At 42.9% G+C, this 22,280-nt stretch overlaps 1 protein-coding gene across 1 annotated transcript; it reads left to right on the top strand.

Moving 5' to 3' along the window:
- Positions 1 to 1,039: 1,039 nt before the first annotated feature.
- On the top strand, positions 1,040 to 15,418 carry LOC121536749 (ras-related protein Rap-2a). The gene is made up of 2 exons (XM_041844261.2): positions 1,040 to 1,547; positions 13,677 to 15,418. The coding sequence occupies exons 1-2, from the start codon at positions 1,234 to 1,236 to the stop codon at positions 13,912 to 13,914; spliced, it is 552 nt and encodes a 183-aa protein (XP_041700195.1). The 5' UTR covers positions 1,040 to 1,233; the 3' UTR covers positions 13,915 to 15,418.
- The last annotated feature ends 6,862 nt before the right edge of the window (positions 15,419 to 22,280 follow it).

Raw genomic sequence — 22,280 nt, 5'->3', positions numbered from 1 at the left:
GCAAAGACATTGACTCATCCACATGCATCCACATCGTTGTGTCTAGTTATGTATAGGCCTATACAGTCTAGTCCAAGAAGGTACTTTGCTAGAAGAGGTTCCTCTGCTTTCACATTGTGCTGCTGTTTGTTTAAATGACAGCTTATAAGTAGTCTGGGTACCAGTATTTTTAGCTAACATTCCACTCCTTGCCACTCCTATAATTTGCCAAATAGAGGAGTGGAATGTAATAGCTGAACAGAGAAGGCAACCATGCTTGTTTATGATCTGCTTTCATACTCTTTTGATGCAAGTGATGCTGCTACACAGCTGTCAGCGTTACCATAGCAACAGCATCTGCGCGCACTTTCCTCCTCTTGGATACATATCCTCAAGCTGCTTCTGTGATTGGGTGAGCGCAAGGAGGGTGTCACTTCAGTTACCGAATGATGGGAGATTTTGCACATGAACGGAAATCCAACCCTTTAATTTTACTGGCTGTTTCCGTGTGGCATTCAGATAGTCATGAGTGAGGTTAACATCAAATATAGGTAGCCATTGGACTCTTTGCACATCTGTCGAGTGGAAAGACCCGTCTCATTTTCGTTGGTACGGAAACCGAGAGGGGACTGGTTGATTACAAGGCGGCGGTGGGTCTCCACCCGAGAGTATGGCGGCCAGGATTGTATTCGTGAACGCTTAAGGAACGGGGAGATGAGAGAGATGGTTAAAAAGCAACGAAACTTATATTAATAGGCCTAACTCTTAAAATTGTATTTATTTATTTATCAACATTTGTTGAGATAAAATGCGCAAGTCTTCTTCCAGAATCCATCAAGAACCGTCCTGTTTTTTCTCCAATGTCTTTGCTGGAGCAAGTTTTTTTTTTTTTTAATGATGCATAGAATGGTGAGCTAAGCAGATGAAAAACCACACGTTTCACATTGTCTAGCGTTTTGATACCTTTTAATGCACATTTTTAAATTGCAATCGTTTCGATGCGCATAGCCTAGTAATCAATGTCTGGTGTGCCTGTGGGAATTTCTACAATGAAATCCATCTTCGGGCAGCGAGTCTTTGTGCTCAGCTTTTTATTTGCCATTGCTGAGCGGTGGTAAGCAAGGCTGTATTTTTTATATCCGTTCAAAATGGGACACGAATGAATGCCATTTGCACGGATATATTTTATTCTATGTCGCGCGGAGAGTGATAGCTTTCGACAATCTCTTGAAATCATCAACTAACAAGGGAGCAATGCGCGAGTACAAAGTGGTGGTCCTCGGCAGCGGTGGGGTCGGGAAATCCGCCCTCACTGTTCAGTTTGTGACCGGGACGTTTATTGAGAAGTACGACCCGACCATAGAAGATTTTTACCGCAAAGAAATCGAGGTGGATTCCTCACCCTCTGTTCTGGAGATTCTTGACACTGCTGGTACCGAACAGTTCGCATCCATGCGGGACCTTTACATAAAAAATGGCCAAGGCTTCATACTGGTCTACAGTCTTGTCAACCAGCAGAGCTTCCAAGATATCAAGCCCATGAGGGACCAGATCATCAGAGTGAAAAGGTGGGTGATTTGGGATCAAATCCGTGTATTATGGAAGGCCTACAGTAGGCCTATGTCAGAACTGTGCAACGTCTCATTGTAAACATGCATAGACATGGATGACAATGCCTGCTTGCATTTTCCCATGTCTAATCTATCTAATCTGACTCCTATCATATAGCCCATTGACAGAAAACATAATCGCTCTCTAATGGTAGGCCCACTACACAATCTATGAAGAACCACCTTTGTGCAGAGTATACACTCAAATAACACTCATTTTGAGGATGTGGCCTGTGATGATACACAACACACAGGCATACTGCCTACTCTAGCCTATTAAAGCAGTCTGACCCTGCATAGGTCTACTAATGCTAAATCTATCCGTGGTCCTGTATCATCCAACACTAGACAATATCCATCTCTCTAAAGGCAATGCAACTGGGTTCTTCAAACATTATAAATTATATATTTAGCGTTGTCTTTACTGCATGCCTTTTTCTTATTTTGCATGGTAGGAGACATATGGTTGGTTGGTCATCTGCTATTTTTGCCAATAGCTCTACAGCCATTTTAGTTTCAAGGCCATGGTGCTATTTCTCCTCAGTTAGACACACCAGGCCTTGTCCATCAATAGATCTGAGACCAGTTTCCCCTGCACTTATTACAGTGGAGAGATAGTGTCTGTCTCTCTGGCTACCTTGGATGCAGCTCTGCTCTGTGTGTTTGATGGGCTGTCCACAAGACTGTATGCTGGCTGAGCCTAGATGCTGCAACCCCAGTGAAACAGACAGCTTGAATACCCAGGATTCACAGCTCCAGTGACACTGCAGAGAGAAGCAGAAGTCTGATTCTAACAGACAGACAAACCCTCAAAATACAGCTAAAGCAAGGGGGGTTGGCAGGAGTTGCTAAATTTGGAGGAGCACACTGAGAAGCCGGTTTCTGAAGAGAGGAAGTGATGTTTTTAATTAGAAACATGCAATCTGTTTGTAAAGAAAAAATAACCAAAACAAACAGGAATCATAGGTATGATAAGCACTGTTATAATAGGGATGCTCCAGACATGAGGTCATCTTTAGTGGCCGCATGTCTCATTGTCCTAACATTGTCCTAACATGTTTATAATCATGTTACAACAATGTGACATGCTACCCAGAGGACTCGGTTACCCCTAAGCTTACCAAAGTAATTCAATAAGGTTGAGTGTGCAGTGGCCTAATTTGTGGCAGACTTCAAAAGTGACAACATGAATGAGTCATTCACACTCAAGACCTGGTGACCTGGTTAAGACCCTATACAAATGCGCTCCGCCATATCAATACTATATTATCATCAAACCTGGGCTACATTCACATGTTCGTGTCTCCCTCTTCTAGAGTTGATGTGAAGTGGGAATCCAGCATGCACTGAGCTGTTACAGTGTGGGTTCATCACTCGTTGGAGGTGTCAGTGTATCTGCCAGGGTGAATGGAGGGAGTCTGATGAGCTACAAAGAGACACAGCTCTCTGCTCACTGAGAAACATCACAATGGAGAAATAGATTAACAACACAAAACTACCAAATTACTCCTCAACTTTTCAGTTGGATCCTCCCATTGACATGTTATACAGCGCCATCAGTCATTCCATATGAACATGGTCTCAAGTGATCTGATTTCTAGTAAATACAATTATCTGTAGCTGAAATTGCATTCTCTCCAATATTTACTATCATCATTTTCCATTACCAATTCAGTTTTTCTTTTTCCTGGCTATCTTACCAATTCATAAGTTCCTTTTCCTGGCTATCTTGGTGTGTGTTTGTTTCAATAAATTCTCGATCGCTTGGTGTTTGGATTGCATTTAAAACCATTCACATAAATGTATGACTCCAGATGAAAGAATGAGGTCAGCATGTGTTTCCCCCATAAAGATGTGAGTACAGGGAGAGGTGTGTGAGGGAATCTGGAGGGGAGGGAGGCTACCTAGCTGGCAGGGCGTCATCCCCTAGTGTGTGTATGGGTGTGTGTGTGCACCAGGTGTGGCCCAGCTGTGGTGTGTGGAATCAGACACACACCCAGGGACTGCCTCCTCTCTCCTCAAGTCTGGTGTCACCTCCCTAAAGGCTTCAGCATGCGAACGAGTATGCTCGCATACTCTCTTTAAAGACCTTCACTTGAAAAACAAGAAAAAAGCTGTACAGTTTGTCCATTTTTGAGACGCCATAGCCAGTATACACTTCCTCAAAACAGTCAGAACTAATCTAAGATAACTCAAGAACTCTGTCATTCATTTGGACGTTTTTTCCAAGGAGATCTTAGTCACGCAATTTTACATCTAAGATGTTTCGTGCAGTATTTCTCAATGAAAACGTGCATGAAAACGAGTCATCTCTCGTTGAATGACAACAAAGACTTTATTGAAGAATCCCTACTGTTGACCAATCTCCGACTAAGGGGCGTACACTTCGTCTACAGTCTTTGGCTTGCATCCAGAAAAAATGCTGTGTGCCCGAACAGCCGAAAAACCCCTAACCGAAGTCCAAAACGAACAAAAATGTCACAAAATGTCGTCATAATATATGCACGAACTCTTCCGAACTGTTTCAGCTGGAGAGCATGCGGATGCCTTTAGGCACCCATGTTACCTATTCTACTGTCAGACACTCCAATACCCCATCACAGCCCCACAGGAACAAAGACAATGCACATTTATGGCCACATGTACAATAAATCACAACAAACACTTTGCATGATAGTTGCCCCTATACAGTGTGTAGTCACGCTGTAATTACAAATGTATCAACATGTTATGACTTTGTAATTACATTACATTTCTTCTTGTGTAACAAAAACCTCTGTTCTCCATTACTAAGCAACAACAACATGTTAATACAATGTTGTTACTGGGTATTTGCACAGGTTTAACAACAGTAAAGTGTAGCGAAAACACATGTATGGAGTTACGGTTGATGGGATAGTGCGATGTCCTCCAGTCCTATCTCTGAGATTGTGGTGACCCTGTGTTGACTAAATCTCTCCTGTCCCAAACAGTTTGAAGAGAAGAGCATGGGAACCATGTTCTCTAGAGTTGAACAGTGTGTTTACAGTAAATGTTTATACAGTAGAGGTTAAGTTGGGGTGCTGGGTTGTCTAGACCGGACCATGGCCATTTAGCTTTTACCATGGCTTCCTCTGATGATATCTATCTGCTTGTATGACGGCACCACTAAAAAGAAGAGCATCGTATCCACAGATGGTGTTGACTGTCCACTCTTTGTTTAGGGTCAAAAACATCCTACTCTTCACTTAGGTAAATGTTTACAAGCTTACATTCTACCAGTGGTTTACACTAGAGCTGTGTACACTTACATTCAGATCCAAGCAGTAAACTAGGAAATTTACCATCATTTTGTAATGGAAGATAATGCTGTCGAAGAGTCAAGTTGAATGATTTAGAGCAGTCAGTCAGTCAGTTGTTGTACTGAAGAGTATAACAATATATATGACTGTATTAATAAGAGTGGAAAGTATATTAAAATACATTCTAGGGCACTGTTAATGTCACCACACCCTCCCAACCTGCAGAGGGGTGAAAATGGAATGGGGCTCTGGCGCATAGCCCAGCCAGCAGCCTTGACTTCTCCTCAGGACCCCATGGCCAAGGAGGCCCCATGCCCAATGTCTCTCCTCCAGGGCTCGACGCTGCCCTGTGGATTATGCAGCTGTCACTGCTGTTCACTTAGCCTCTCCTGTCCTCGTCACTGTCTCACACAGGAGCTGTCCCGGCGCCCGCCCAAGTCAGAGGCGCTGGTGTGTGTCGCGCCCGTCCCGAGCCTTGTCAGTGCTCATCAGTGTCTGCCACCTGTCAGTGGCACAGGGCTGCATTAACAGAGGCCATGGGGGCAAATTATTAGCTTCACTCGCACCCTGCCCCTCCATGCCCGCTGGGGGGCTCATCACCTTGCTTCAGCAACAGTTAGCCATGCACAGGTGATGCCGGCTGACGGGTGGCACAGGACGTGCTAGTGCACCCAGATATGATGTAAAGCATGGTAAAGGAGGAGGAACAGGGATCATTTACCTTCTGGGTGATGTTGTACTTCTTTCCATTGTCAGCCAGTGGACTTAGCCTATGTTATGGTCACAGGGTCAGAATGAGACTATCACATAAGGTTATTGTAGTTCTCACAGTATTTTCATGGTGGAAGGCAGGACTTATCCTATGGTGCAGTGATCTAGTACTGCAGAACATACCAATCAAGTCAACCTTAAAGGAGTTTGCCATGTGCCGAATGTCGATTGGTTAAAATGATCTTGGGTATATGGTTGTCCAATAGTGTCCTAATTAGGCTTGAGCGGTATCCAGATTGTCATACCTTCATACTGACTTTGTGCCATACCGGGATGTTCGGTAATACCGGCACTGAACACAATGGACGCTATTTTCAAACCCCACTGAGCCTTTGTAATCCGATGATTAGCAATGCTAACAAGAACATGTAAAATCCCATAGAGAATGCTAACTAGATGATAACGAGGACAGACATCCCAGCTCATAAAGTTATACAAGTAACAATGAAAATGCTACTCACAGTTTGCTGCACGCACAAAACAAATATCAGCCAGCAAGGCTCTTGATCCAGGAGGGGATTCTCTGCTGTTACCGCCAAGCGAAGCTTGATTTTGGAAGAAGCTAACCACTTAGCTAGATAGCTAACTAGCTACTAAATTAGCCAACCAAAAGCACAACTGCAGAGCATTTAGCACATTTTAGACAGTTAACTTAATAGTTATAAGATATCTAGCTGGCAAACATTTAGTTGTAAATTACATACTGTAACTAGATCACCTGGCCTGTGCTGCACAACAGTGAGTGATTTACAAGGCTCCTGTCTCGTTGTTGTGTGCTTGTAAACAAACATCATGTGACTGGGTACTACTAGTAAGCTTCATAATGACAAATTATGTGACAGGTGAAATGAAAAATGCGATCTTCTTTATCTCTTAACATATTGCACAAGTTGACTGCAGGTATTTACTTAAAAAGTAGCTAAAAATAGTGTCAACGGTATTGACGGTATACGTCCCAAGCCTAGTCCTAATTTCTCCTTGCACAGCATTCGGGTGAATTACTTTGGTCTTTATCTTTATGTTATTGTCAAAGCCCTGGCTCAGTCACAGACCAACATGCCATGAATTCTGTCCTGCAGGCTGCATATTTCTATAACACCCGTGTGATTAGATGGAGGAAGATCCTATTTGATAAAAAGTTAACTTGTAAAAAATCCACAGATTCATCGCTTTCATGTGAATTTCAATAGCCCTGTCAATGTTCCCCCTGTCAACACCACCCACATATTTGTTTCACCCAGATCAAGTGGAGCAGGGCCTTTATAAATACTTATGCAGGATACTCTTACTTTGTCTATTTGTCTAAGCATGGCTTGAGCATCATAAAGCAGAGCTACTCGGAGCGAAAAATGGCAAGGCAATCGAAAAGAATGACGCAGTCTACATTGTGTAGTAGAGTGACGATATACGTGATTGCACTGTTGTTAAGAGTGACATTAATGTTTGATGCTTAAGCTGCTATTGTTGATGATGACTGAGGGGGAGAGAAAATAACATGCAATTACAAGAGCAGCAGAGAAACAAGCAGCCTCAAGCACACATTTCTTCTTTCTGTTGTTTTAAGTCACAAATGCTTATATTTCTATGTATCCTGAAAAGAAGTGATAGAGCGACGATGAGGACGTTTTATTGGTGACAATTTACAATTACAGAAGGTTATCCTACCACTATTTGTGGTAAATGGGTGATACTAGATATATGATGTAGGAAAGCTTCATGTGCATGCAATTTATTATTATTATTATTATTATTATTATTATGTCCAGGTGATCCATCCCATGGATAGCTGAAGAAAGCTTCATTTACTTTTATTATGATGTACATGGGCTCATGCTCCATAGCGTGAGCCACTGTAATCTTCATGTAGACCCAGAGGTCAGGGAAGAGGGGTTGAAACTGACTGACTGTGTCACTCTGAGCCACAGTTTCTATTTATAAATCCCATAAATTAGACCAATCTAATCTTAGCTCCTGTGCTTCTCTTCTCCCCTCTCTTCAGCCAGCATGGGGGGGAGTAAAAACAGATTTCAAATTAAACACAGTCAGTAACATTTCAGATTTGGTGATGTTGATTAAATTAGATATTTTATGTAATTTGTAGGAGTGTTTGGTTTATTTATTTTCCCTCTGATTTTGCTATTCTAAACCTCCAGGAAGAGGAACAAGCTCATTCATCAGACCATGACCGAATGTTTGAGGGGGCCTAATGTGGGTGTATTTCTGTCTTCTGAAGAAAAGCACAAAATCACCCATAAAACTGCAGTCTGCAGACAGGGCATAAGTGGGCCGTCTAATATCTCCAATCTAGCAATGACAATAATGCATGTCTAGCATTTGTCACTCGCTTCATTTCTAACTGGAACATCTCCCGTTTTTGACAAACTCGTCTTGTCATATTCTGAGAATAGTATCAGAGGTTTACAGGAAACAGGAAGGCGTGGATATCCTCTTGCTACCTTGAGACAGTTGGAAGGATCCAAGGAGATTGTTTCAAGGAGCCCAAAGTAATATCTCAGCTGTTGTCTGCTTTTGTCATTTATGAGTCATCCTCCCAAATAGCAGAGGGATCTTTTTGGCACATCCCGACATTAGTGCGATACAGCCTTTCTGGGATCAGGAGCTGGAGATGTATTTAAAAGTCCTCTCCCCTGGACTGTGGTGGAGCTCATTTGTACCCTTGACTCAGCTTTATCCAGCCTCCTGAGTCAGCTCCAGTCAGACCCACTCCTCAGCAGGGCACCACTGTGTGGACTCACTGAGACACATAAACACAGTCAGCCTGAGGTACAGGAGACTCAGGACAGACTCCATCTCACTGTGCAGGGACCTGGCTGGCCCTTTTCACCATGTAGGCCAGGCTGGCTGGCTGTCGCTCAGCTAGGGCCCGATAAACCCAGCGGCCGGACCCAGAGACCACCAGGCAGCTCCCACCATGCTTCCCTAGGCCCAGGCCTATATCGGTGGATGCATCATGCATTATAAATAGGGGTGTCTGGGAGAACTGCGCTGGGTGTTTTGCAGCGAGAGTGTTTCAGCCACATGCATGTAGTCAGACTGACAGACAGACAGACAGGCAGACATACAGACAGTGGGAGGGTATGTGGAATGTTGGCATGCTGGGCCGTTTATGTGTGTTGATGACTACTGCTCACGACTTCCGAGTGGAGAATGCATAACGACGGGCTCAAACCTCAGTAGAGGAATAAGAATAAGCTACCCTGGACCTTTTCTGCCCACCCCCATCCTCACTGCCTGCACCCAGCACCTGGCCCAGACCCAGAGTGGCCATTGTGCCCAACACCCTTCATGCTAAGTCCCTGTGAAGCTCTGGTATCCGTGGCAGCCGTCCTCACACACCTCCTGGGATTGCAGGTTTCCCCTCTGTTATTACAGCTATTTATAGCCCCTCTCCCCCTTTGGCGCCAGATGACAAGTTTTTTCTTTGTGCTGCCTGCACTCCTCCTCGGAGTGGCTGTTCTGCCATGAGACAGTTAGGTAGCCTATCAAGTCTGTCATTATGTTAATGTATGGAATGGATGGCAGGATATGTTTTCATTTGACTTCTTCTCTCCCGTCACTGCTCTCCTCTCTAGCTGATCATCCATCATGATCATCTGGGGTTCTTTGGGGTGGTTTTCATGTGGATTTTACAGTGAGTGCCATTGCTATAGAATTTCATTTTCATTTCAGAGCGCTGAGAAGCAGACAGCTGTGACAATAGCACAGAGGACAGAGGTTGTGTTATAAGCTCTTCAGAGGATCAGAAATCATTTTCCATTAGAGCTCACTGAGTCTTAGAGCCAGGCTCAATCCCTTACCAAATAGTGCTAATTTTGCTCTTGTCTCTGTGCACACACTAACGCACACATGCTCTAGCATAAACACACACTCCCATCCCACTGTTATCCATGTTCCCTGAGCCACAGGGTTCTTCAGGACATGCCTTCCCATGAATGTGTGGAGAGCAGGTTGTAATTGGAGGTGGCTAGGCAGTATGTGAGCTCGTGATGACAGCCCCAGGCCTCCATATGAGCAAGGGCTAATAGCGATGGCCCCGCAACCACAGCCCTGTTTAGAATAGAAACGCCCACCCCTGCAGGGGACCATCATTACCTGTGCCCAATGTGGGTTTTCTCTTAACGGGTACAGCCACCACAGAGGCAGAGCCTGGCCCGGCACGGCCCTCCATTCCACACACCCACCACTATGATTAGGGCCTCTCAATGAACACGGAGAGGGAGTGTATAGTTTGACTGCATATTTTTACTGTCGCCACAAAGATGTGTTCCAAAATAGCATTGCTAACCTTTATTTATACAGGTTTTTCTCATTGAGATAAAAATCTATTTTTCAAGAGAGACCTGAGAGTTAGGAATGCTATCAATGCTATTTTTTCTCAGTCGACACCTGTTTCAGCTGTTTGAACAATAGATGGACTGTACGTTTTGGGTTCAAAAGGCTATTGTTTTCCAGCTGTACTGTAACAAGATGTGTGGTGGCTGGCTAGCAGGTAGCCCACTGTATTGTGCTTCATAGTCACACACGGTAGCTCACAGACCCCTGAAGTCTACTGTTTTATCCCTGTAGTTCTTGGCTTGCCCACAGAATGGGGATGGCAGAGATTAGAGTTAATTCTAGATAATATATTCAGGACTAGATCCAATTGGCCCTCCTGTAGCTCAGTTGGTAGAGCATGGCGCTTGCAACGCAAGGGTTGTGGGTTCGTTTCCCACGGGGGGCCAGTATGAAAAATGTATGCACTCACTAACTGTAAGTCGCTCTGGATAAGAGTGTCTGCTAAATGACTAAAATGTCAATTGGATCACTAAAAAAATTGAGCTCCTTATTCTTTGCCAGATTAAGCTTATTTAGCACCGGAACCTGCAGACCATGGCCCTCATGAGAAGCTCAGATTCCTCTACTTAAGAAAGTATTAGTCATTGATTCTCTCTATCTCTCCAGTCTCCAACACTATGAGTGTCCTTGTGTACCTGTTACCATAGCAATCAAGGACGAGTGTTTTTTCCTGTCAAATAGCGTTAAATAATTTAGAGGCATGAATATTTCATACAGGGAGGCTAACCTTTGATGCTGAAAGGTGTCAAGGAGCATGATTCTCCTGTGATCTGTTTGTGCTCAATAACATGAGAAGAGAGGCGTTCTGAGTGGGGTTCATAGCGGGTGTGTTCTGGTTAATATTATCACTAGTGAGAGAGCTCCTACTTGCAGATAATAAATAAAAGCAGAGGCTTTATTCTCTGTGATGTATCCGAAATAGAGTTTCCTAATTCCTTGGATGCACCACGCCAATATCAGCAACTCCTCATGGCATGTCTCCAATTTTCTGAAATGTTGTCAATAAAACTGATTCTTTGCATTGATCAATAAGATGGAGACATTTTGAATCATGTCCGTTAAATATTTGTGGTACTCTTCATTGAGAGTGTTAGTATTATAAAACGTTGAAGACTTAAGGTCCTTCATTAAAAATATGATGTAACAATGTCTTTCTGGCCCTCGTGCAAGTAGCCCAGTTCCTCAGTGGGAGCACTCAACCAATTTGGAGGAGAGTTTAAAGCTCACCAGATTATGGCCTCTTCCTGCCCCTAAGGGATTGTGGGTGATTTTTCCCACTTCCTGTTGACTGCTGGGCTTGTTAAGTACTCGAGTTGTCACTCATAGTAATAGGAATATAGCATGTGGGCAGTATAGATTTCTTCCTCAGCAAGCCACCTCTTAGAACTGTGATTCCCAGGCCTTTTAGATTATACAGTGCATTCGGAAGGTATTCAGACCCCTTGACTTTTCCACATGTTGTTACGTTACAGCCTTATTCCTCATCAATCTACACACAATACCCCATAATGGCAAAGCAAAAACAGGTTTTTCTACATTTTTGCAAATTTACTACAAATACAAAACTGAAATATGACATTTACATAAGTATTCAGACCCTTTACTCAGTACTTTGTTGAAGCACCTTTGGCAGCGATTACAGCCTCGAGTCTTCTTGGGTGTGACGCTAAAAGCTTGGCACACCTGTATTTGGGGAGTTTCTCCCATTCTTCTCTGCAGATCCTCTCAAGCTCTGTCAGGTTGGATGGGGAGCGTCACTGCACATCGATTTTCAGGTCTCCAGAGATGTTAGATCTGGTTCAAGTCCGGGCTCTGGTTGGACCACTCAAGGACATTCAGAGACTTGTCCCGAAGCCACTCGTGCATTGTCTTGGCTGTGTGGTTCGTTGGCTTAGGGTCGTTGTCCTGTTGGAAGGTGAACCTTCGCCCCAGTCTGAGGTCCTGAGTACTCTAGAGCAGGTTTTCATCAAGGATCTCTCTGTTTCGATCCCAGGCTGTGACGCAGCCAGCTGCGACCGGGAGACCCATGAGGCGGGGCACAATTTGCCCAGCGTCGTCCAGGTTAGGGGAGGGTTTGGCCGGTCGGGATGTCCTTGTCCATCACGCTCCAGCGACTCCTTGTGTCGGGCCAGGCACATGCACGCTGACTTCGGTCGCCAGTTGTACAGGTCGTGTTTTGGAGGAAGCATGGCTCTCGACCTTCGCCTCTCCCGAGTCCGTACGGGAGTTGCAAGACTGTAACTACCAATTTGATATCACGGAATTGGGGAGAAAAAGGGGTAAAAAGTAAAAATAAAGGATCTCTCTGTACTTTGCTCCGTTCATCTTTCCCTCGATCCTGACTAGTCTCCCAGTCCCTGCCACTGAAAAACATACCCACAGCATGATGCTGCCACCACCATGCTTCACCGTAGGGATGGTGCAATGTTTCCTCCAGACGTGACGCTTGGCATTCAGGCCAAAGTGTTCAATCTTGGTTTCATCAGATCAGAGAATCTTGTTTCTCATGGTCTGAGAGTCCTTTAGGTGCCTTTTGGCAAACTCCAAGCGGGCTGTCATGTGCCTTTTACTGAGGAGTGGCTTCCGTCTGGCCACTCTACCATAAAGGCCTGATTGGTGGAGTGCTGCAGAGATGGTTGTCCTTCTGGAAATTTCTCCCATCTCCACAGAGGAACTCTGGAGCTCTGTCAGAGTGACCATCGGGTTCTTGGTCACCTCCCTGACCAAGGCCCTTCTCCCCTGATTGCTCAGTTTGGCTGGGCGGCCAGCTCTAGGAAGAGTCTTGGTGGTTCCAAACTTCTTCCATTTAAGAATGACGGCGGCCACTGTGTATTGGTACCCTTCCCCAGATCTGTGCCTCGACACAATCCTGTCCCAGAGCTCTACGCACAATTCCTTCAAACTCATGCCTTGGTTTTTGCTCTGACATGCACTGTCAACTGTGGGACCTTATATAGACAGGTGTGTGCCTCTCCAAATCATGTCCAATCAATTGAATTTACCACAGGTGGACTCCAATCAAGTTGTGGAATCATCTCAAAGATGATCAATGGAAACAGGATGCACCTGAGCTCAATTTCGAGTCTCAAATCAAAGGGTCTGAATACTTATGTAAGTAAGGTATTTCAGTAGTAAAACATTGTTTTTTATTTTGAATACATTAGCAAACAGTTCTAAAAACCTGTTTTCGCTTTGTCATTATGGGGTATTGTGTGTAGATTGATGAGGATTCTTATTTATTTAATCAATTTTAGAATAAGGCTGTAACGTAACAAAAAGTGGAAAAAGGGAAGGGTCTGAATACTTTCCGAATACACTGTATATTTCAGGAAAATGTGCCACATGGATTTAATGTAATTATTTATGGATGACATGATTTATTGACAACATCTTGATGTGCCAGTGAAGCTTTCATTCTAGATTGCAATTATGCCTATTAACTGTAAATTTAGGAGAGTGCAGAGAGGACGTCAGGTACAGTTAAAACACAAGGGCTGCGAAACTAGTCAGCTCTTCATGGAGTACACGGCACCTCTAAATCTCAGTTTAACATTTTAGCAAATCACATCTCCTCGTGTCTCATTCCGATCTGCCTTGACAGTCAGTGACTGTCCATATATTCATGTCACAAGATGGTTTCTAATCATTTTCTCCATCTGTTTGTGTGTGCCGTCTGCAGGTACGAGAAGGTCCCAGTGATCCTGGTGGGGAACAAGGTGGACCTGGAGAGTGAGAGGGAGGTGTCGGCCAGCGAGGGCCAGGCTCTGGCCGAGGAGTGGGGCTGCCCCTTCATGGAGACCTCGGCCAAGAGCAAAACCATGGTGGACGAACTGTTCGCCGAGATCGTTCGGCAGATGGACTACGCCGCCCAGCCAGACAAGGATGACCCATGCTGCTCCTCCTGCAATATACAATAGCCCCAGCGCTTAGGGGACGCCAGGCGGACAGGGGAGAGAGGAAGTCTGCATACAGGAAGATAATACTCACACCAACAACATGGATGATTAATAAACTCATGGTAGAACTGTGGTGGATTTTAACTAATTGGTGCATAAAATCAGTCATGATGTAATTGATAATAATTATATGTTAATAATTAATAGAATGGAATGAGGAATGCAAAGCATTTGCGCAAGAGAAATTGACAAAACCCCTAAAGGAAAGTGCACTCGCCTTATGTTATCCTGTTTTCTCTGGCGGTTAAAAAAAATATGTCTTGAGTCGTCCGTGCGGAATTACAGGTTTTGTAGTCTTTATGTTTTCTGCGTTCGGCTTCGGTAATATGTTTATTTTACATTGTTTTGGTTTTGTTGATATGACCCAGTTTCTCTGAGCACATCAAGCTGGAGCGTTCTTTCTCCATTTTAAGTTACCATGACAGAACAGAGCGGCAGATAGCGACTGCACAGACCCAAGAGGAGATAATCCCTCTGATCAACTTGTTTGAAACATTGATGAGTAATTGATTCGTGTACTAGGTTTACCTGTGCAGGAAAAGAGAGGGCCTACCTACCTTCATCCAAGGGGACGTTTATTTTTTTTACTCATCACTAGGGCAGAACCAAAGAGGTGACTTGAAAGCGCCTCCATTTTCTTTTCTCTTGTTTCCTTTTTATTTGTTTTGAGGAATGGAAAGAAAATGGTGGAAAAGTCAGTGTCATTCTTGAAACTTCTTGAAACAATGTTCTCCTTTTGGAGATGTTATGATAAGTGTAGCAGAGGTGTCTGTCACATATCCTGTGATTTGTTTTGGTTTCAGGAGGTTCTGACAACAGATTCCTGAATATTGTAACAGTTTCATTCGGATGGGACAAGGAGGACTTTCAGTGTTTGAATATCTCAACAGACTCTGTCTCTAGAAACTGTCTTATTTTCAGGAATGGGTAACATTTAGAATGAAGATGCCATCACTCATCATTCTCTACTGATTGGGTATCACAATGAAATGGGATGCGACGTTTTCTCAACATCCCACTCTTTATGTATTCAGAGTATTGATATTGAAATTCATAGTAGGCTAATAATATTAATGATGATGATGATGATGAATAACAATTATAATTAACGGTAGTGTAAATATTTTGTATGGAAAGTGCCAGCTCCTATGAAGACACTGATTCAACACATGTGGAATTGTCAACTGTATGCATGGCTAGTAAATAAAAAAAAAAGGACTTCATCGTTTGAGATTATAATAGACTGTGGAAACGTGCAAACCAAACACATATACGTCTGGGTCTGGACACTGTCTCAATTGTACGTCGTTGTTGCCACGGGGAACCAGACCTTCCCTGGGTTACCATTTTCATTGTTAATTTTATATTTTTTTATGTGACCATTTACTCTTTCTCCCTCCCTAAATGAATGGTGACACTGTTTCATTAGGCACCCAAACAATAAAAGTGTGTTTAACACAATATATCCACGCTTGAGTGACACTATTTCTATATTAACTTATTGGAGTGACATGCATTCTACGCCATCGCCAGATTCTCTCTAAATTGTTCTGGGAGAGAGAAATCTATTTGGAAGGAAATCACTTCTGTTTCAAATCCAATTGCAATTCTAAATAACACAGTGAACAGGCAGTCACTTTGGGCCCGATTCAGACCCCAGTTAAGTGCGCGTAAATGGAACATAATTCTCTTTTTATGCACTTTTCTCTCTGCGTATTCTGACCTTGAACTTAAACATGAGAATAGTGTGCTACTCACCTGCTATTCGTTTTGGGTGGAGATGGAATAAATGAAGGTGTGGCCGAGGTGTGTCTACAGATATGCCATATTCTGACCTTGAATTAATTCCCTAATAATTCCACCATCTTTACGCGCAAGGAAACCATAAATAAGGTCAGGGGATAATTAGTAACAGTTGATGTAGTTATGGAGCGGATCGCAGACCAAGCCATAACAGTTTGATCGTGATGCATGGTGCAATACTTGGCTGTGTCATCCCACAGATCCATGGTTAGTGCAGGCAATTGTACACTATTCTCCCTATTATAATTATATGTACACTAATCTTCCAACATTACCATGGTTTCAAGAATTGAATGTGGCAATTTTCTGAATGAATCAAACTACCGTTTTCTTTCTTTCATGCATAAAGGCTCTCCAAACCTGTTTTTTATGTTTTTAAATACTTTCCTAACCCTAAATAGTGTACAATATCAGAGTATTTTTTAATCTACCAATCGGTGCTGAAATGGAGAAAAATATGCAGATATTTAGATGGCTTTCTTTCACTGATCCCTAATATTCTGGACCGTTCTCTCTATATATTCTATTGAGTGTCGACAAAATTCAAACTAAAAGGTACACCGTATTTAAAGGGATGGCTTAAGATAAATGTACTGAAAACCCTATGGAATGAAAACTTCACGAGAAAATCTGTTGGCCAGCAAGTGGGAGGGTTTTCAGTGGTTGAATTACATTTATTCAGCACGTGCAAGAGAACCACGCCTGCAAAGCCCGTTATGCACCTTCATAAGGTAAGTCTGAATACCAACTACTGAGAAGTGAGGAGGAAAGGCATGCATAAGAAAGGGCCTTTGTGAATTACAAGAACCCAATGTTGATTGTACCAGCAAGAGCTTGATGAATTCAACTTTACTTTCTTCTTTGTTTATATGGGGGTTGTGGTTTTGTGTTTGATTATAAAAAATATATATATTAAGAAGACTTCAAAGGAGTTTATCTATGGGCCCAAATACACACTTTTGTTTACCTCTCCCTGGGCTTAACCCAAACCTCATATGACATCTCTTCAATATTCTACTTCATATTGCCCTTCGAAGAGGGAAGAAAATATTCTCTGCCCACAACAAACTTCAGTGGTATTCAGGTTGCCTGGATTTCATTTTCAGTCCGAGCTTTAAACAATTCAAAGTCGAGTCTCACTAAATCTCTCTTGATCGCTCTTATAAAATAGATTTCATCCTATCCAACATAACAAATACTACAGTTTACTATAAAATACTACATGACTTACCAGTGTTGTGTTCGAGACCACCTAAAGCAAGACCGATTCAAGACCAAGACCAGAGGGGGTCGAGACTGAGTCAAGACCGAGACCGGGAGGGGGTCAAGGGGTCCGAGACCGAGTCAAGACCGAGACCAGAAAAATGTGAGTCCAATTCAAGACCATGATTGTAATTTTGTCAAATCACCACCATAATAAGAGTTCAAAAGATTGAATCGTACTACACCGGCTCCGACGCTCGTCAGATGTGGCAGGGCTTGCAAACTATTACAGACTACAAAGGGAAGCACAGCCGCGAGCTGCCCAGTAACACGAGCCTACCAGACGAGCTAAATTACTTCTATGCTCGCTTCGAGGCAAGTAACACTGAAACATGCATGAGAGCATCAGCTGTTCCGGACGACTGTGTGATCACGCTCTCCGTAGCCGATGTGAGTAAGTAAGGTCATGGCTCACATCAACACCATTATCCCAGAAACCCTAGACTCACTCCAATTTGCATACCGCCCCAACAGATCCACAGATGATGCAATCTCTATTGCGCTCCACACTGCCCTTTCACACCTGGACAAAAGCAACACCTATGTGAGAATGCTATTCATTGACTACAGCTCAGCATTCAACACCATAGTGCCCTCAAAGCTCATCACTAAGCTAAGGACCCTAGGACTAAACACCTCCCTCTGCAACTGGATCCTGGACTTCCTGACGGGCCGCCCCCCAGGTGGTAAGGGTAGGTAACAACACATCTGCCACGCTGATCCTCAATACAGGGGCCCCTCAGGGGTGCGTGCTCAGTCCACTCCTGTACTCCCTGTTCACCCATGACTGCATGGCCAGGCACGACTCTAACACCATCAACTATGCCAACGACACAACAGTGGTAGGCCTGATCACCGACAACGACGAGACAGCCTATAGGGAGGAGTTCAGAGACCTGGCTGTGTGGTGCTAGGACAACAACCTCTCCTTCAACGTGATCAAGACAAAAGAGATGATTGTGGACTACAGGAAAAGAAGAGGACCGAGCACGCCCCCATTGTCATCGACGGGGCTGTAGTGGAGCAGGTTGAGAACTTCAAGTTCCTTGGTGTCCACATCACCAACAAACTAACATGGTCCAAGCACACCAAGACAGTCATGAAGAGGGCATGACAAAACCTATTGAATCGTACCTAAGGAAACTGAAAAGATTTGACATGGGTCTTCAGATCCTCAAATGGTTCTACAGCTGCACCATCAAGAGCATCCTGACTGGTTGCATCATTTACATTTACATTTTAGTAATTTAGCAGACGCTCTTATCCAGAGCGACTTACAGTTAGTGCATACGTTATTTATTTTTATTTTTCATACCCCCCGTGGGAATCGAACCCACAACCCTAGCGTTGCAAACGCCATGCTCTACCAACTGAGCTACATCCCTGCCGGCCATTCCCTCCCCTACCCTGGATGACGCTGGGCCAATTGTGCGCCGCCCCATGGGTCTCCCGGTCGCTGGTATGGCAACTGCTCGGCCTCCGACCGCAAGGCACTACAGAGGGTAGAGCATACCCCCCGCATTGTTGGTTAAGGGCTTGTAAGTAAGCATTTCACTTTAAGGTCTACACCTGTTGTTTTCGGCGCATGTGACAAATACAATTTGATTTGATTTGATTTGATTTGAAATGTCCAGTATTTCTGTGTTCATATTTCAGAACAACAAATGGATTCTTTAGACATTCAGAATAGTGAAAAAATGCATGCTGAGGGAAAATAGAGACACTCTACAAATGATTACTAACCCAAACACAGTGGGGAACAATGGGCCTTCTACGCCTTCAGAGAAGGGCTAAGGATTTATAAAATAATAATAATAATAATAAAAATGATTATTATTTTATTATTTTCAATTATGTTCTGATATAATCTCTTCAATTTTTGTTGGAAAGGAAAGGGTTAACACTGAAGAGAAAAAAAGATCCAATCAGAATTTTTCTTTGCTGTCTCTGGGGGGATAAATCTAGCTAGCTAAATCAGCCATTGGCTAGGCCATCAGCAGCAGGCATCTGCCATTCAACTGCATTAGGGCAAATCTTTGGAGTGACAGTGGAATCAACCAATCATATTTTGACTTAATGTGTGGGACCGTTTTTACAAAAACTTATGGAAACTTCTGCCTTCTTGAAGGCCAACAGGTCACTGCGAAATAGCCATCAGTAGTTTTCACACGGTCTAGCTAGCTTTTGTTGTCGGCAGGTTTGCAGCAGCTGCAGCAGGTGTTATCAAAGAGGATGTTGTTGCTAATTTGTTAGCTTCTCCCTTTTCAAGTTAAGTTTCAAATGATCATCATCTGGTGAGTGGAACTTTGTTTTTTATTGTAGCGCGCTTGAAGTTGTTAGCCATCTCTTTGATAATAACTTATGTGAGTGAAACATTGTTGCATTTAAAGTGGAACTGAAAGCATTTTAGCAACATGAAATCTTATAAAAATCTGTTCATATACACCTCCAGGGACAATATGACACTTTTTAAAACATTTTCGACCACATAGATATGGTCATTTTCACATTTTCATAAATTCTTAGAATGTTTGGGAATTACGTATACTAAAGCGTTTGTGAAAATTCTATAGTAATATAGAGTGGGAAAGCGGCTGTGCGTTTGGACAATTAATAGACACTGCAGTAAATAAAACCAAATAAAAACATCTGTCTTGTCCAGGACCGGGGTCTACACAGACTGGTGCGCTATACCCAATCAGAGCTACAGTAGACCTTTATACAAACAAGCAATTTGCCACACGGGCCTGCCATCATTCACTTTGAACTGGACTGTGTGTTTACTGGCAGTTGCAACAGCGCAACATTAGATCATTAGAACGCATTTGCCAATAGTCACACCTGAATGGATTTCTGCAAATATGTAAACACCACGGGAGTCCTCTTACATTTGGGAAATGTACAGTCCTATTGATCAAACAACCATGAAAAGGTAGGCTCTCTCTCCCTCAGTTATGCACAGCAACAACAACAACAAGATCAATAACTAATGCTAGCCAGAGCAAGATTAGCTAAAATCTAATGAAGGAACATTAGATAAACCCTCTCAAACTTTTTCAGCTAGTTGGCCGTCAAAATTGCACTGATAAACGATGGGGAATTGTTGCCTCCTTGTCCTTCTGCAGCTTGCCTGCCAATGCATGCTTGTCCCAACCAAGCACCCAAGTTGACTGGCTAAAGTTGGCTAGCTTGCTAGCTACTTCCAGACACAAATGAGAGAACATCTCACTCTGACCATTTTACTCACCGTAGCAGAGCTGGTTAGGCTGTTTACATGTTATCTAGAGCATTCTTGACTAACTATTACTTTTTTATTAGCTAGCTAGCTATCTAGCTAACGTTAGGTTCCATGTTTTTAGCTTGCTACATAAATAGATATGCTAGCCTATTAGCCACGTTATGACTGACTTGTGATCATTGCCCTTGCTAGTTTGATTGTATTGACATTCCCAGCCTTAGTTACATTCGTCCATTTTTGTCTGGAACATTGAGTCATTGAAACTGAAACAGTGCATCCCGAATGGAGGCAGAAAACAATGTATCAGGCCAGCTGTGATTTACAACCTGATAGCAATATTTTTTGGACTACCAAGAAATGTATTGGTGAATTATATTAATCATGCATTGAACTGCATCCATCTATTCTGCCAACAATGCCTTAGTGTACGTCATAGAACATTGAGTCAAATATAACCTATTTTTAAAACCTTGTCGTATCGGGTGAATGGTGGCAATTATTGCTGATGAACAAAGGAGTCCGCTCATACTGAACTTGGATCATAAGGTTTATTCATATCACAAGCTTCAGCATAAGTGACAGATGTCATGACATCCGGAGAACGGCGTCCCAGATTGCAATGGCCGTTCTGCCCTTTCTTTGTCTAGCCCCTATTTATAAACAATGCAAAAAGATGGGTGGCTCCCTCTTCTGGCCAATCACCAGTCTCCCCTGGGGCGTCACCCTCCAAACGGCTACATCTGACCTAACATAAACAACATTCCATTTCTTCAAGAAAAACATTTAACAAAGGCATAATCCCAATACACGTCATTTCCCCCCTTCGAGACTAAACAGTCTCGAAAACAAACAGAATAGGATTATGACAAGTGACAATTTATCTTATTGAGTATCTTTAACATTAAACCAAAAAACATTATTCTCTAGAGTGTATATACCTTTCTATGAAATATGAATAACTGTTTATGAAGTGTGTATACATTACTATGAAATATGAACAAATCTTTATGGAGTGTAAGAGCGAAAAACTGTCCGGCAACCTTCGTTCCAAATTCATCCATCAATCAAGACAGTAAAATTCTCTCACGGTCCCTCTGCCCCAGGCAACCACCTCGGTACTCCAGATAAACTCATAAACAATGTAAATGCATTTGAAACTATGATGCAATTAAATACACATGTAAGCCCCTGCAAACAAAATCCTATCCAAAAAAATATCCACTCTAAGGCTGGTCAACCCATTGGACCCTACAGTGGACCTCTCCCTGCCTAGACTCCCTGTCCCTAAGCATCACCGAAATAAACAAAAACATCTAAGATCCTCACATGTATTCAATAACATCAAACATCACTCTACAAAACTTAATACCTAAGAATATGACACAATTATGTATTACACATCAAATATGTCTATATTTCATTGCAGACACTGGAATGTAGTCCACTACACTTCATCTCCCCGTAGTCTCGACTTCCAATGGATTGTTGATGATGGAATCGGCCACACCCTCCTTGTTTCATCTCCTCCAGTCATATTGTCCTTTCATATTGTCCCTTCATATTGTCCTTGTTTGAGTATTTCAATCTCCACATGTTCCCCCAAATGCTTCTGAAAGAAAAGAAAAGACCAAACAGTATCTTTTGCAAAACAACACTTTCAAATTAAACATCAATATCAACTAAGAATATAGAAATGATATATAAATGATGTATGAATCACATTAACCATTTCCCCCCTTTGATTCATAAAATCATACTAAAATCACCCTAATTTTGAAAAAAATAATTGAAAAATGATCAAATAATCAAAAAGGATATTTATCCATCCAGTTCTACTTGTCCATCTTCATCCAGATCAGGAACAGTCAACACCGGCATCTGAGTGTTGTCTCCAGGCATCACTCTCCAACCTATCTCAATATCATAGCTTTCTCAAAGGTCAGTAACAAATTACAAACCTCACACACAGTGCTATCAAAGCTGCAACTAAAATCTGAACCATCACTGCCCCTACTGGGCCTAC

The sequence above is a fragment of the Coregonus clupeaformis genome, chromosome 23, assembly GCF_020615455.1.
Source record: "Coregonus clupeaformis isolate EN_2021a chromosome 23, ASM2061545v1, whole genome shotgun sequence".
In the NCBI taxonomy this organism is placed as follows: domain Eukaryota; kingdom Metazoa; phylum Chordata; class Actinopteri; order Salmoniformes; family Salmonidae; genus Coregonus; species Coregonus clupeaformis.
The sequence above is the reverse complement of the archived record's forward strand: the minus strand, read 5'-3'. Positions and strand labels throughout refer to the sequence as shown.

Coding starts and splice junctions, on each gene's coding strand:
- LOC121536749 (XM_041844261.2), top strand. CDS start 1,234: ATGCGCGAGTACAAAGTGGTGGTCCTCGGCAGCGGTGGGGTCGGGAAA. Junction 1,548..13,676: donor CAGATCATCAGAGTGAAAAG/GTGGGTGATTTG, acceptor TGCCGTCTGCAG/GTACGAGAAGGTCCCAGTGA.